Genomic DNA, 17,143 nt, shown 5'->3' with positions numbered 1-17,143 from the left:
CTCTGCATCCCACTGCCCTTCAGCCCCCCCAGCCATGCCACCCTCACCCCCAGCTCCTCTCTGCCCTTCAGCCCCCCAGCCATGCCACCCTCACCCCCAGCTCCTCTCTGCCCTTCAGCCCCCCCAGCCATTCCACAACCGTCTTGCTCCTCTCTGCATCCCACTGCCCTTCAGCCCCCACAGCCAGTCCACAACCCTCCTGCTCCTCTCTGCATCCCACTGCCCTTCAGTCCCCCCAGACGTGCCACCCTCACCCCAGCTCCTCTCTGCCCTTCAGCCCCCCCAGCCATGCCACCACTACTACAACCACCCTCCTGCTCCTCTCTGCACCCCACTGCCCTTTGCATGCCCCCCCCCACCTCCTCATGCCTCACGTGCCCTGCCATGGCTGAAGGGTCATGGCTCCTTGGGACTGTTCCACTGAGACCAAAAGTAGAGCGTGCAGCTCGCTGCTGAGCCAAGCCCGCAGCTCGACTCTCTGCTGGCGGGAGGCAGGAAATGCAGGGTTTAAAATTCTGATGCCAGCTGTGGCATATAGCTGAGAAGGCAGCACCCCTACCGCTTTCCACAAGCATAGGCCACATTCTACCAGCCTCTGGCTGAAGTGCTGCACGTTGCAACTCAGCCCTATAGATCTCCAACCCCACGTGTTCACCGCTCATGATGCTGTGGAGGAGCCTGATTCTGGAGGCTGGTTTAAGATTAATTATGATTTAAAATAAGCTTTTTTTTTGGGAGGTGGGGGGGTGTTTTCTGGTTTCTATCCTATCTAAGGTACAGTGTATACCACTTAATAGCAATCCTGATGTTAACAGCTTTCACTTAATAGCAGCACTTTGCTTAGAAACGACCTGGCCCCTTGACTTCAATGTTAATGGAACTCGGATATTGGCAACAGGCATGATACTTCATAGCAACTTATTTTTGGAAGAAAGTCCTTGGCCACAGGCAGGTTTTCAGGGCTGCACTCATGCAAGGAAGCGCTGGAACATGTCCTCCCTGGCTGCAGGCCTGCTGCAAACTTAGCTGTGACCAGAAACCAACTTCCCACACGGGAGGTAAGGGGCTGGGGCACCCACATCCCCACCAAATTTGGAGCCCTTGCCAGAGTCCTAGCACTGCAGACTGGAAGCGGAGGCTGTAGGCAGGGCAGCAGCAGAGAGAGAGAGAGACAGAGACTGCAGCCTGGATGCTAGGGCTTTCCACAGGGAGTAGGGGCACTGAGACCCCACGGAGCTACATGCTACCTCAGGCTCTTCCTATCTTCTCTGGACTGCACCAGGGGCCCAGACTCAGCACATTCCAATGTTTCCTTCCCTAGCTGCAAAGTGCAACAAATGTAAAGGGTCTGGCTCAACAAAATAACTTACAAACCAAACAGAACAAGAACCTTTTTAAAGAAAAAAGGACTGAGGTAGTAGAGGCTCTGCTTTGCACATGGTAGAGTAAATTATTCCAATGCAAAGTGAATGCAAAGTAGATATGCAACTTCCAAAACCAAAATCACAGGCTTTTACATCAGCTGCACAAGTCTAAATGACTACATGGAGTGTAAGGCAGGGAAAGTGAGTGCCCACAAGTGTGTGGTTTGCATTACTACCCCAACTGGTGACCGAGTCTGGATGGACTTCATATTTAGCAATGCAACTGTAAGAAGTGTTACTACTTCAGTCATTTCTTGAAAATCACAACTTTATCGCTACTGTAACTCCATTGACACCATCTGCCATTATAAACAAGGTACTGACAACCATTTATGCCAGAGTATATGAATGACATGTTAACTATATATTTCATTCAATCTTTCTGAAGCTTGAGTTCAGCAAAACCTTAAACTTTAATCTCCTAAGGCTCCTGGATTATCTAAAGAATATGGTCTTAAATAGTGAAGGATTTTACATTTATAGAAATCACATTCCTGAAATTGCATTAGGCCATTCTCCCCAAGCACCTGAATTAAAGCTTTTGCGAGGTCTATAGCAGTCCAGAACGAAAGTGCATCCTTAGCCCAGCAATGCCTGCCCTTTATACTCTCAGTAGATGTCCACAGAAATGTAAATGATAAAGGCAAGAAGAATAAGCTTTTCAGGTGTAGAATGAACCGGATTCCTTGAATAGTCTGTGGTCATTACACCAACACTCTTAGCAGAAGGGTCAATGTGTGTCATGATTTCTTGAATCATGATCTGGAAAAAAAAATTGTTCAAATACTGTCTAGAGTAGAGGCAGCATGATCTAGTGAACAGGACATTGGACTAGGACTTCGGAGAGAAGTTCTACTCCCCAGCTCTGCTACTGGCCTTCTTTATGATCCTTGGAGAGTCACTTTACCTCTGTGCCACCATCTCCCGTCCTACCCCGTGTGACAGATGTGATGAAATAACATGGAACTAATCACTGAATCTGAAAGTTCCAAGATCAGTTCAAACACCATTCAGCTTTAGCTAATATTCTATTTACAATGTACAAAAATAAGAGCACTAGCACAAAGACCCATACCAGATAATACTCACACACAATTAGTGCCTCTATTATTCACACTGAAACACGCATTCTGGAACATACGGTCAATCTGTAGAAAAAAATTATTAAAAAAGGCCTCTATACCTTGTGATTTATACCTATTCTACACCAAAAGCCTACTTTCCTGCAAAGATATTTCAATGCTGCACTAATCACCTGTTCTTAACTGCATATATTTATAAGTTAAGTGGTTGCACTACTTCTTTTGATACAACATTCATCTGTATACATATCTCCTTGCATCATTTTCATCAATCTCCATACCAAATTATAAATTTGGATGTTTACCTACCAGAAAATATCACTTAAAACACACAGTATAAAAATATATTAAATATTATGAACCTGCCCTGCCTTCAGGACATACATTTTTCATGACAAGTACGGCTCTATATTACTTTTTAGGTATTCCTACTGTATTTGAATTATCATTATCATTTATTATTTGATCACCAAGTGTGCTTAACACTGTACAAATAGAACATTGTGTTCACAAAGGCACTTGCTGTCCAGTCAAGAAAAGCAAACACTAAATAGATGTAATTGTTTAATCAACGGTATTTAGGGGAATTTAAAAAAAAAAAAAAAGAACAAAGTGTTCCTGGCAGCCCTGTATGAACAACCAGCAGGACTCTCCTTGGATCACACAGCCCTATTCCCCACCCTGAAAGCCAATTTGTGCACTAACAGCAGCTATTTCAGTGAAATTTAAATGTCAATACAATGCACTGTGTAAGAAAAGAAAATGATACAAAAAGTGGGCAGCATTTGATACAAAATTTAAAGACAATTTCTGTCCATTTATCTTGAAGATTATTAAAATCCTTAATGTGACTTCTGTAATATTGCTGATTAGGTACAAAAATGAGGTAGCGCTTCATTGATGAATCCATTTATTCCATTAATATTATACGGCTCTGATATGCCATGATTTTTCAGTTAAAAATGAATACTAAGTAGTGGAACTGATTGCACTGAAGTAATTGAGCACTGACTGATGATGCAAATCAATATTATGAATTTTTCCGCCTTAATTTCACATTCTTGTAAACAACATATTTCCTGCTATCCTTGAGATTTAATTAGCAAATGAGATATTTATAATATTAAGGACTAATTCATCTGCATACATATGTCAGAAAGGAGAGAGTCTGGCAATTTAACTATGTGCACAGTCATAGGAATAATATTTAGCCTGCATCTGACTGGCTCAGAAGGTTAATTCCCAACAGTTTCAGGCTTTCAGATGTTACTTATATAAGGACAAATCTTGATCACTTTCATCACAATACATGATTTCATTGGGAGCAAGAGAAGCAGGATCTGACCTGCTATGGGTAAAACAAACACTAGAAAACAGAGTTTCAAATTTGGGAATCAGTCCTGCTCCTTTAGTCATCAGGAACAGGACTGGGCTCTACACAAAATAGATTCCTGTATAATCCAACTGAAACATGTCAGCAACCGCAAATCCTTAAAGTATGTAAACTCATTATGAGTTATGTAAATCAAGGTGACTTTACATAAGACTCTTGCTAAAAACATTAAGCATGGATTCAATTTTTTAAAAAATTCTAATATTTTCATAACTAAAAATAAGTCCAAGTTACAAATCCATGAAGTTAGGCAGAAGCAAAGGGGAAAACAGAGCAAATATGCTCACCATGCTTCTCACAGGAATACTACAAAACGTATTTTCCCATTAAATTCCATGGGAAAAGTTATAAAAGTTTCCAAGTCTGCGGGGTGACTTCATGTGTGAAAATGGATTCATTTGTATAACAGTACCTAGATATCTCAACTACATTCAGGTCTTCTTCGTGTTCGGTATTATACATAAATATAAGAAACTGTAAGCTCTTTGGCATATGCACTAAGACAAAAACAGTAAAAAAATTTAATAGTATCCTTATTTTACACTCTTAGAACGCAACAACTGCTAACCTCATTCCTCTCAGTGCAATCTGACATCAGCACACAACATAATTATTCTATTTTCAGAAGAGAAAGAGGCAAACTAGCCCTCCTCCAGGCTCAGCCTCAGGTCTTTGCAGCATATCTGCAAAATAATTTGAGCCTCTCTAAAGTCAAGGAACCAAAGACATAGGCTTTATGAGCAGCTCCACAACAGGATCCACAACAGGGGGACTGAAACTACGTTGCGGCACCTGGTTGAAATTTTAATCACTATTTTTGCAACAAAAAATTTATACAGGAAAGTTATGAACAACATTCACATTAAAGCCTGCAAAAATCGAGGAACTGAGGCAGGCAGTTTCAAAGGCCTACACTTCCTATCTCTCAGCCTCACAGTTTCTTACTATTTTCTCACATTTTTAACGTAAAAAGGAATATATTCCAAGCCTGTAACTGAGCAACAGTTTATTGAACCATATTAATATTTTCCTGAAGGCAACTGGCTGATTACTATTAATCTATTCTACTCTATCCTATCCCCATCTACACCCCACAATATTTTTTCCCACATCAGAACCTATGAAAGTTAGTGTTATTTAAAAAGACTGAACAAAGAATCAGAGTTGCAAATCATATGGTCTTTGGCCAGGGTATGGACCAGATGACCTAATTTTTTAAATTTCTGAAAATCTATGAAATAGATACAGTATTATAAAAAGACAAGAATAACTGATCAATGCTGATTGACAAAATTAAATTAGACCCTCTCTGATTTGGTCATCAATAGTGGTTAAACCTGCAGTAATTATTTACAGTCAGGACCTGAATCACTTAACTGGGAGGCAAGACATGTTCAATTGTTAAAAAGAACCTTCCAAGGCCTTTCCAGTAGGTAATCAAAGCAACAATTCTTTTTAAGAAAATTACTCAGAATTTCAACTACAAACTGTATACTACTTATTTTAGACAAAATTGTTAGAAATAGCACATCATCTCTCCTGAACAACGTTAAGGTCTCCCACCCTCATCTCATCAATGGGAAAATGGTTAGTAGCAAAGGTAAAATGCCAGATATGAAGAAAAGCTTTTGTGGCACACTGGAGAAGGCAGGCAAGATTAGGGTAAAAAACGTATTCATACTTCTAAAGCATCTTATATCAGAGGTACTCAGAACACTTTACATAAACACAAATTTTTCAGACTTCACAATACTCCATGATGTAGTTATAGTTCACTTTATGGACTAGGATGCTGAAAACACAGTGAAGTCACAAGTCATACAACAATAAAATGACAGTGCCTGGAATAGAATCTGGAAGTCTGACTCCTGTCTTGTGCTTTTAGATGATGAAGTAATACCCGAAGGTAATAAAACTCTACAAATATGTAACAAAATGGAAAAGATCTAGACATTCTGCAATCCAAGGCCCGGTACTCCACAATGTATTTGTAGGTTTCAGAGTAACAGCCGTGTTAGTCTGTATTCGCAAAAAAAAAAAAGGAGTACTTGTGGCACCTTAGAGACTAACCAATTTATTTGAGCATGAGCTTTGTATTTGTATTTGTAATAAACTAGAAGCCACGAAAAAAGTTGTAAGAGAATAGAGAGGGAAAAACAAACAAAAATAAGCCAAACCTATTCAAATGGACACATTTAAATGAAACTGTTGCATTCATTTTAATCAGAAGAACTTTGTACCCAGACAGACAGAAGCAGCAGAGCATCAGGCTACTACCACCTTCCAGCTAAGAATTGAAAACACCACCACCAACATAAGGAAAGACCCTATGCACCCAAGTTTCTGCAAAAATATATTTTTAGGTCTGTAAAGGTCTCTCTCTCTCTCTCAAATCCATGACATTTTGCTGAAGTATTTTTATGGTATATACTACTTTATTACAAGCCAAATCCTGACCTCTTACAGAAAAACCTCCAGAGGAAAACAAAATAATTTAGTAAACCCTGAGAGTTCAAACTGGTGCAGCTGGAGATAGTGTCAGAAGGAGTTCCTTTCCTGAAACGGGATTGGGATGAGGCTCATTGCCTTCAAACCCTCTGCTATTCCAATGAATCATTGGGAAGCATCAGGGATTTCAGAACAACTAAATGGAGGACCAAGAAATCCACACATTGCTCCCCAGACTTCTTCCTACTGGCAGCACAGCCTTATTAGCAGATCATCTACTCCTGCCTCTCACCCATACCATAAGATTACCATCTCACCCTCAAGGGATGGAGGGTCAACAGCAAGGGCCAGGTACTTGTGATATTTAGGCCCCAGTTCAAAGCCCATTTAAGCGTGTGCTGAACAGAAGCTGGATTTCAACAAAGGACTTAAACATGTGCTTGAAGTTAAGCATAGTGCTTAATAATGCTTTACTTAATCAGGGTGTCAACTGTGACAGGCTCAGCTTTAACTGTTGCAGGAATTTCATAAACAAACCTGGGATAACATGCATGTCAAAGTGTATCCTGGCCAAGTCTTCCAAAGCACAATTAGCCAAAAATGTGTGCTTTTGCACAATTGACGGTTATTGACATTTTCACATATCTTTCTCTAGAAGTGGAGATGACAATTTGGACTCTACAGCTTAGTTCTGAGCTTGTGTTCTTGTAGTTTTGAGTTAAGTTCATAACATTACCATACTGGATTTTACACAACTCCACAGCATCTCAGACAACTAACAATTAAAAATTCAGTAAGAACCACACACTGTACATGCACCAGCACATATTTTTCATCACTTGACTTTTTTGATCTGTCCAAACTTAGCAAAATGAATGTTGATCATTAAAAACCTGCCACTTATGAAATCTGAAATTTCAGAGTTCAGTTCTTAGAAGTATGCTAAATGTGTTTTAAGCTTCATTAGTATTTCTCTAATTCCAAAGCCTCCAGTTTTCAACAACAAAAAAGTCACATATGGGTTAAGGTTAACCCTGGAGTCTATCCATGGCAACTATTCAGAAAGTTGTGAGCAAGTGAAAAGATAAGCTTCATTGTTAGATGGAAGGTTATATATATATATATTATAATACAACACACACACAAGCCATTTTGGTCATCCAGACATTTGGGACATATTTCACACATGTGAATTATGAGGGAATATTTTTATTTAAATTTTTGTTTGCACTAGTATTTATAAATTAACTAAAAATAAAGATAAAATAAAAGTTATAGAATTTAAGTTTAACTCTATTGACCTTCTGGACTTTGGGAAATTTCAGCTGTGACTTGCACCCAGGAGAAAGAACAGAGAGGGGCTTACATTTTGCAGAACTTCCTTCCAAAATACAATATTGTGTACTTTAGTAAACACTGAAGTACATTTTTGGCATACTAGTCAATACCCTGGTAAGTAAACAGTATGTAGAAAAACAAGCACTCTTGCACAATCCACATGCATATGTATACAAGTTTGTGCATTCCATTTATTTGTTTATAACATAAAATGTCTGAAGTTTTCTGTTCCAAATTGTTTCATGTTTCCCAACATTAGTAAGTCAATTTCTTTGTACTGGATAATGTTGTTTCTGTATACTATTAAGTTACTATTAGTTCATGCTCTACTGTCCAGCGTTGTTCTCCTTGAACACAGTATATATATATTTTTTTTTCTTAATAATTAAGTGTGGCATCACTTACTTGGAAGGGTCATTCATCCATTTTAATATTTGATAGTTGTGTAAAAGTGGGTAAAGTCTAATTCTTTAACACCATCACACTTAGTAGTCCCATTTGTAACAATGGGAGCATCCCACAAGGAAGATTTGCAAGGAAATCTTGCACTTACAAGGAAGTGTAAGTCCTAGTTATTTCATTCTGCTAAAAAACAAAGTTAGGCAATACTGTTATGAAGGAAAAAGCTTTGATAAGAATGACAAGGAGAATTACCTGGTTCAGGGTTGGTATAATTTATGTTGGAAGCTTTTATGAGTTTAAATTATTTGAAAATGGAAATAGTATCTGGTTGCCAAATATTTCCATTTCAGCTACACAGTGTAAAACTTATCCTGTGCATATTTAATATATAAAATATACCTTTGTAGCAAACATAAAAATACATAATTATTCCGTACATGATCATTTTAAGTTTCTTTCTTGGTATATTGTGACAGGAACTGAGTTCTAACAAAGTTAATCATCTTGGTCTCTGTGAAGAATATAGTGATAAGTGTTGCTGCAAAGCACAGAGCTCCCACAGTGATGTGAATCAGCCTTGCAAGCCAGCCTTTATCACAGCACAAGAATACCTACAAAGAAAACAAAGTAATCAAGCAGTTGTAGAAAGATTACTCATGGAGAGGTGGATGCTCTGCATCAATGACAAGTAGGCTCTAATACTTCTCTTGACCACAATACCAGTACTACTGAGGTGGTCATCCGGCTGCCAGTCTCAGGCAAAGCAATCAGATAGATTTGGCTAGCATAATTTGAACCTACAAAATATTATAGCTAATAATGGCCCTATTAATATTTTTAGAATACAATTTCTATGAAAATAAACAAACATTTGGTATATACCTGATCATTGTAGAAGTTATATGCCATCATATACCATTCACTATGCACACATGAAGCTAATTGATATACTTAGGAAAACTATTTTCTTGTTATGTGTTGAGATTAAGGCTACACATTCCTTCATTTCTGCAACCATATATCCACCTATGTTTAAAAGACGGACGTATTGGAAATCTGGGGGAAAACGGTTACCTACTTTTTGTTAACTGTTATTCTTCGAGATGTGTTGCTCATGTCAATTCCATTCTAGGTGTGTGTGTGCCCACATGCACAGTCACTGGAGATTTTTGCATTCGCGGTATCCATAGGGTTGGCAGTGATGCCCCCTTGAGTGCTGCGCTCATGTGTTGGCACATCAGGCGCCACCAGCCCTATGCCCTCTCAGTTCCTTCTTGCTGACAACTCCGACAGAGGGGCAGGAAGGTGGGTAACGGAATGGACATGAGCAACACAATCTCAAAGAACACCAGATATGAAAGGTGGGTAAGTAACCATTTTTTCTTCGAGTGCTTGCTCATGTCGACTCCATTCAAGGTGACTCACAAGCAGTATCTATGGAGGTGGACTCGGAGTTCGTGGTCGTACAGCTTGCAATACTGGTCCACCAAAGGCAGCATTGTAACAGTAGCAGATACAGGCACTAATGCAAGATGAGATTCTCTGGGTCAACACCGGACAACCTTTCATCCTGTCAGCCACTGCGACAAATAACTGTGGTGACTTATGAAAAGACTGGGTCCTCTCAATGTAGAAAGCTAGTGCCCTTCTGATGTCCAGAGAGTGCAACCTGTGCTTCCTCCTCTGACTTATGAGGTTTAGGGAAGACGACAGGTAAGAATATGTCCTGAGTCATATGAAACTGCGAAACAACCTTGCGTTGGAAGGCCAGATGTGGTCGCAGTTGAACCTTGTTGTTGTAGACCGTGAAGGGTGGCTCCGAGGCAAGTGCCCTAATCTCGGAGACCCTGTGGGCAGACGTTATTACCACCAAGAAAGTGACCTTTCAGGAGAGGAGGGAGCAAGAAGCCAGAAGCTAGAAGGGGGCTCCCGTGGCCCGCAACAGCACAAGATTTAGGTCCCACAGAGGAACAGGGTCTCTGGTGCGAGAGCCCTTGAGGACCCTAGCAATCATGTCATGGGCAAAAACCGACCTGCTCTTGATCGGAGGATGAAAGGCCAAAATATCGGCCAAGTGGACCTTAACAGATGAAAGAGAGAGACCCTGGAGTTTAAGATGCAGGAGATAATCCAGGATTAACTGCAGTGAGGCCTTCTCGGGGTCAAATACCTTTATCTGAAGTCCAGCATGTAAACCGTTTCCATTTGGCCATGTAGGTTGCTCTGGTAGAGGGCTTTCTGCTACCCAGCAGGACCTGCTGGACACCAGCCGAGCATATCTGCTCATCTGTATTCAACCATGCAGCAGCCAGGCCGTCAGGTGCAGCACCCTCAGTTTCAGCTGTAACAGTCTGCCATGGTTCTGAGACAACAGGGCTGGCTGGAGCAGTAGCTGTAACAGGGCAGCCACCGAGAGGTCCAGCAACATACCAAACCAGTGCTGGTGCAGCCAAGATGACACTATCAGGATTACTTTTCCTCTGTCCTGCTTGATCTTCATGAGGTTAACTAGAGATCTTCTAGATCAACGGCACTGGAGGGAAGGCGTACTTCAGAGCCCCCGACTGCGGGAGCAGAAAAGCGTCTGACAGAGAGCCTCTGTCAGTCCCCCGAATCGAACAGAAAGTGAGACACTTTCTATTGTGCCTGGATGCAAACAAGTCCACCTGGGGAGTTTCCCACCTTTGGAAAATTATGCTGACTAGCTCCGGAGGGAGCAACCACACGTGGCAAGACGAGAAGGTCCTGCTGAGGCGATCTGCCAAAATGTTTCTCGTCCCAGGGAGGTGTGCGGCCACGAGATGAATGGCAAGCTGAACAAATGTTCCAGACCCTGAGGGCTTCTTGGCAAAGAGCTGAGGACCAGGCTCCACCTTGCTTGTTGATATAGAACATAGCAGAAGTATTGCCCATCAGGACTTGAACCACCCTGCCTTTTATATGAGGCAGAAAATCTTGACAGGCCAAGCATACTGCTCTGAGCTCCCTGACATTTATATGTAAGGAGCGATCGCAACTTGACCAATGACCTTACATACCAAGAATGCCCAGGTGGGCTCCTCACCCCAGATCCAAACCAGGATAACTGATGGGGCCACAAAGGGGACTCCCTCCAACACCGAAGCGGGGTACAACCACCAGCGAGCGACGACAATATGTGGTCCAGAACCTTGACTACTTTGTCTATGTTGTGCCTGCTGGGGACACAGACCGACACCAGTCACGCCTGTAGGGGCCTGAGACGGAGCCGTGTATGCCAGACCACATAAGTGCAATCTGCCACATGGCCCAACAGCCTCAAGTACGTGAGAGTGGTGGTGAGAGAGTGGTCTTGCATATATGAGATTAGGTTTGACATAGCACAGAATCAGGCTTCAGGGAGGAAGGCCGTGGCCTGAGTAGGGTCAAGGACCACTCCTATAAACATTATGCGCTGCACCAGAACTAACATCGATTTTTTTCTCATTTATGAATAGACCTAGATTGTGATATGTGGAGCAAATCAAATCAAGGTGCCGCCACACCTGATGTGGAGACCAGCCCTTGATCAGCCAGACATTGAGGCATGGGTAAATGTGAACACTGCAAACACCTCAGGTAAGCGGCCACTGGCGCCATGCACTTTGTAAATATTGTCGGGGCTGATGAGAGACCAAAGGACAGTGCCGTGAATTGGAGATGGTGCTGGCCCAACACAAAACAGAGGAACTGTCTGTGTCCTGGGAAAATGGAAATGTGTCATTAAAGTCGAGGGCAGTACACCTGGATCCAGGGAAGCGACGATGGAGGCCACGGAGGGCATGTGAAATTTCAACTTCTTGAGATGTTTGTTGCTTGATGCTTGTTGAGGTGAGGCAGGTCCAGGATGAGTCTTGGGCCCCCTTTTGCTTTCGGGATTAGGAAATATTGGGAATAGAATCCTTTTCCCTTCACATCCCGAGGGACCTCCTCAACCAGTCCCAACATTAGGAGGTTTTCCCACCTCCTGAGCGAGGAGTTGCTCATGAGAAGGGCCCCTAAAGAGAGACAGGGAAGGGATGTGGGGGAGCAGTCGAGAACTGTAGGGTGTGGCCAAGGATATTGTGTTGAGCATCCAACAGTCAGATGCCACTCGTGACCATGTCAATCGAAAGAGGCACAGGCAGTTGAGGAAAGAACAGGAGGGTAGATCCAAGTACTTGATTGGGTCGCTGTACTAGGTCGCACCTTCAAAACGCCTGTCTCTGGACCCCATGTGTTCCAAAGGTCTGGGTTGAGTCGGGTTGAGCCTGGGTGATAGAGATCTGTGCTAAGGTGATCATAGGCGGGAGGCTGGCTGGTATCAGGAGTGTGGGGACCTGTGCGTCGGTTCCGTTGATCTGTGTCTCATGGAAGGAGAGTGCGGCGCCAGGGACCTGTGCCTTCAAGCCGGCGACTGATGTCCTAGGCTGTGGGGACAGGAGTGAATGCCTGTGATTCAGGGACCAAAGGTGCTCCCCTACCCTTTGGGGAGGTTCCATGATTGGCTTGTCATTGTGCCGTAGGGCCTTAGTCACTGCCAGCACCTGGCGTGGCATTTGCTGTACTAGTAGGCCCACCAGGTCTTTGGCCTAGAAGTCAGGATCCTCTACCGCTCCTGAGTTTCGGATCCTTGGCTGGGCTAGGGGGTCCAACCGTAGCATGTAACTTTGGGGCGTGCATGTGGCCTGAACTTGGTCTTTTGCCCAGAGCCCCCTTCCCCTCCTTTGACGGTGCCAGGGAGCCCTTTTTCTTTGGACACTTCTTGGGCACCGGCGAGGGGGGGAAATCAGTGCTGGGAGGACCCCAATGCCAGCAGGGCCGTCACACCAATGCCAAGGTGCTTGGAGCGAAATCCGGTGGGGAGGGCTCTGATGTCAGGCGCAGCATGGTCTCCATCAGGAGGGCTCTCAAGTGGATGTCCCTCTCCTTTTGGGTTCTGGGATGAAAGTTTTTGCAAATCCTGCACTTATTCTTTATATGGGATTCTCCCAAGCACTTCAAACAGCTGCTGGGAGGATCACCGAGAGGCATCGGCCTGTTGCACAATGAACATAGATTAAAGCCCGGAGAACAGAGCATAACCCGCTCCAGGGTGAAGTTCCAGCTGGTACTCTAACCACTAAACTAAACACTTATTTAAAGTGTACCTACAAACTATATAGAAAGGGAATAACAATGGGCTATTAAGAACTGCTAACACTCTTGCTGTGCAAGACAAGGTGATCCGACCAACCTCTCGGGCAGTAAGAAAGAACAGAGGGCATAGGGTGGCGGTGCCTAATATACCAACACATGAACACGGCACTCAAGGGGGCACCAGAGCTGACCCTGCAGTTGGTAAAAATCTCTGATGACTGTGTACATGGGCGTGCACATGCCTAGAATGGAATTGACATGAGCAAGCACTCGAAGAAGAATCTCCCTTTCCAATATAAGCTCTAGCTTCTACCCCTCAGAGCCATGGGATATTCGACTTAATTCATGTAATCGTTGCCACAGAAAATCTTAAGCTGCAGGACTGAACCTTGCCCATCTTCTACCCTAGGTAGGTGTAAATGGGGGAGGAATGCCACATACTGGTGAGGGGGTGCCGGGGCAGGGGCAAAAAAGAGGGAACATTTTTGTGGCAAGTTTTTTTTTTTTATTGATTGCTGTTTGAAGCTGTTGGGAGATTGGAGATATTGAAATAAGATCCATGAAGATTGATTAGTAAGCAGAGAACAGATGGTATGGGAAAAAACAGCATGATTCATTAATCTATCAGACCCCTGCCACGTGGCATTGATAGATATTCTGTACATACACACACACACACACACCACTATGTATGGTAATACCCATGTGATAAATTGCATTTATCATCATGCACCTTTGTCTCATATACATATATACCATATAATCAGCCTTGCAAAATTGTAATAGCATTTTATTAGCCTATGCTCATACTCTACTTGCATGTCCTTTAGTTTTTTTATTATCAGAATCTCACTAATTATATTTTCTAATTACTTGACATGAGCAAACTTTTACAAGAATGATAGTGAAATCTGAGAAACACTCACCTCTGAAAAAACAGTGACTACTCCACTTATAATATAAACAAAAATTAGTGATGGCGAGAGTAGCAGCCCTTTCAAAGGTCTGTAAGAGCTCTCTTTGAAGTAATTGTAGATATAGTGAATGCTGTGTGCTATTCGAATACTCATATTGAAGCAGTTTGCAAGGATAAAGCCTACACTGCCTTGCCACTGAGTCAAGAAATAGGAGACGCACAAGAATGTGAAGGACAAGGCCAGCATAACAAAATTGAACCTAAAGGAAAAAAGAGAAACAAGTTAAGCAATGTTTCAGAGGAGCAGCCGTGTTAGTCTGTATTCGCAAAAAGAAAAGGAGTACTTGTGGCACCTTAAGAGACATCCAATGAAGTGAGCTATAGCTCACGAAAGCTTATGCTCAAATAAATTTGTTAGTCTCTGAGTTAAGCAGTGTATGCAGTGAAAATATTTATCCATTATCACCCATGTCAGCAAGAGTCCCACAATTTTTTCCCCCTAAAAGAAGAAACCAAATTATGGTTAATTTTGAACATAAACAGTAGGGTAGGGATCAAATTAAGAGGTGTTCATAAAAACGGCTCGCTGAAGGGTGTGGAGGAAAACAAAGGAAGAGCCACATTAAGTGTGAGATTTTTATTTTTAATAGTGAACTATACATTTCTGATTTCTCTTACCAGATTTGACTAATTAAGCTTGCAAAATCTGAAGATTTCTACCCTATATTATAAATTCTTAACAAGAGGCACATTCGTAAACTTCTGTAAACCTTGGTTAAAAATTTTACTTCACTTACAAATCAGCACTTTGAAAAGATCATGCAAGTCAGCTGGTTCAGTCTAAAATCTCTCTCGGTATATGAAAAGCAAGAGTGCAAAAGTCTTGTAACAGGGAGTTGTTGCACGCTGCTGAATAAAGGCCTGTTGCTAGTTTTAGTAAGGCCAGCAGTCTGTTAGCCTTTATAAATAGAGAGGGTGAAGGAAGTTGGGAGATGAAGCCCACCTCTTAATAGAACAGAACAAGGTTCTGACTTAAAAAAACAAAGCCAGATGGTCATTAAAACTTAATATATAACTGTATAGTTATAGCCTACTTAATTTCTGGGACTACATAGTTTTTTAAAATAGCCAATATTGGGAAAGGGCTATAGTCTAAATAAAAACACTTTTGGCAAGAAATATTAATCTATTTTAATTTGAACTAAAGTGCAGTAGTAATTTTTAATATGGCACAGTTCAATATTATATACACACACATACACACACACCCCACTCTTTGCATGTGTGTAACATCTACTAATTTTCAGCAAGCACTTATGCATGTCTTCCGGATTGCTGGACATGTGGTTACTCCAACATGAAGTATATGTGCAATCAGTGTGCAGAGAGCTATACCAACCATTTTGCCCCTACAGAAACTTAGATGAAAATTTACTTCACTTGATCCAACTTCTATTTCTTTATAGTATCCATAGAAAAATATCCAGTTGATACATGATCATCCTGAATTGCAACAAGTTTATTAGTTGAAAGTCACACCCAGAAAGACAGCTAAAATAGATGTGAACTAATAACTAATTCAGGAAAATAGGGATTAATTCAACATTACAGCCCTAGTCTAAAAGACTACAGTGAATAACTTCAAGGCAGCATTAGTACAGCTGATAATGACAAGTTCTGCTGTCTTCCATTATATGAACACTCTGCAGCTGTTGTATTTCCCAATTAAGCACAGATCATGAATCTGCAGCCTTAAAATGCATTGTACATCTGACAAAAACTGAAAATTTAAAATGAGACGCAATTAATATAGCACTTTTTCAAATCAACAGAAAATAATTATACCATGACAGCAATTATTCTGCCATAAGGTTGTGGTTAAAACGCAGTGTATGCTGCCATATTTTTGCCTAGATTGCCAAAAAGACATGATAGGCATACAGTCTCACGAAAGCAGGCAATTATCACAAAATGTGTTAAAAGTTAGCTTTAAAATCTAATAATAGTAACTAATTTTAAAGTTTCAATTTTGGGGATTATTTTGATGAAGTGAAATAAAAAGTTCACAATTGGAAAATTAAACTTTTAATTAAATTGACATTTAAAATGGATCAGTGGCTCAGACATTCAAACCTGTAAAGTCTGATAATTTAATCTAATAAAGACTTTGGTCAAAACAGTATACATGTTTAAAATATAAATGTGAAAACTTTCTCAGTGCCAAGTCACATGACATACAAACCTGTTTCCTCAAGGCAGGATGTTTGCCAATCCAAAAATAGTCTTATGAATATTCTTATATTACTATGCTATTTTGGCAGTCCTCTTATATTGATAACTATGTCACTTTTAAACTCACCAATATGCCGCAGAAATTGAGCTGATGGGGGCGGGGGGGGAGGGGGGAGTTGACACTAGGTTTTCCATGAAAGAGTCCTTTGACAAACTTTTGACAAAACTTGAAGTTCAATGAGTTTTATGTATATTATTTAATAAGACAGCTATTTCATGATGTATTATAAAAACCCTGGACCAAATTAACTGATATACTGCCTAATACTCTGTCTTTTGTGCTGCCAAATATTTATGTTCACTTGCCTAGAATTAATAAGGTAATAAGACATGGTGTACAATACAGTATTTAGTGCTTATATATTTTTCTTTAAAGGAGAGTCAAATCTATAATTGAGATTGGCAAATTCTTTATAGTGAAACCCTCTCCTTGAAAAAGTTTGGAACCAAAAATTTTTTTCTAGTGCCACTTAACAGTGACCAAAGCTGGTAGTCATAAGCATTATGCATCAACCCTTCTCCCAGTCAACTAAAACAGCCTCTGCTGCACATCAGCACAGATTTCAGAAAAATAGGAAATAATTAGCAATTAAAATAGTCAACGAAATATGAGAAAATATAGACAGGAAATTTCATTCATTCAGAAAAATACTTGAGATGGAATATTTTTATAACTGAAATTTTTAAATTAGATGTATTACTAAAGCAATAT

At 41.1% G+C, this 17,143-nt stretch overlaps 1 protein-coding gene across 1 annotated transcript in view; it reads right to left on the bottom strand.

Annotated features, from left to right (window-relative positions):
- Positions 1 to 336: 336 nt before the first annotated feature.
- Positions 337 to 17,143, bottom strand: part of RFT1 (RFT1 glycolipid translocator homolog) — a 39,447-nt gene continuing 22,640 nt past the window's right edge. Inside the window, exons 12-13 of the mRNA XM_073352394.2 lie at positions 14,150 to 14,399; positions 337 to 8,698 (exon numbers count right to left, since the gene is read on the bottom strand). Of these exons, the coding sequence (XP_073208495.1) occupies positions 8,534 to 8,698; positions 14,150 to 14,399 (415 nt within the window). The 3' untranslated portion in view covers positions 337 to 8,533. The remainder of the gene's footprint in view (positions 8,699 to 14,149; positions 14,400 to 17,143) is intronic.

This window comes from Lepidochelys kempii, chromosome 7, assembly GCF_965140285.1.
Source record: "Lepidochelys kempii isolate rLepKem1 chromosome 7, rLepKem1.hap1, whole genome shotgun sequence".
NCBI classification, from domain to species: domain Eukaryota; kingdom Metazoa; phylum Chordata; order Testudines; family Cheloniidae; genus Lepidochelys; species Lepidochelys kempii.
The sequence above is the reverse complement of the archived record's forward strand: the minus strand, read 5'-3'. Positions and strand labels throughout refer to the sequence as shown.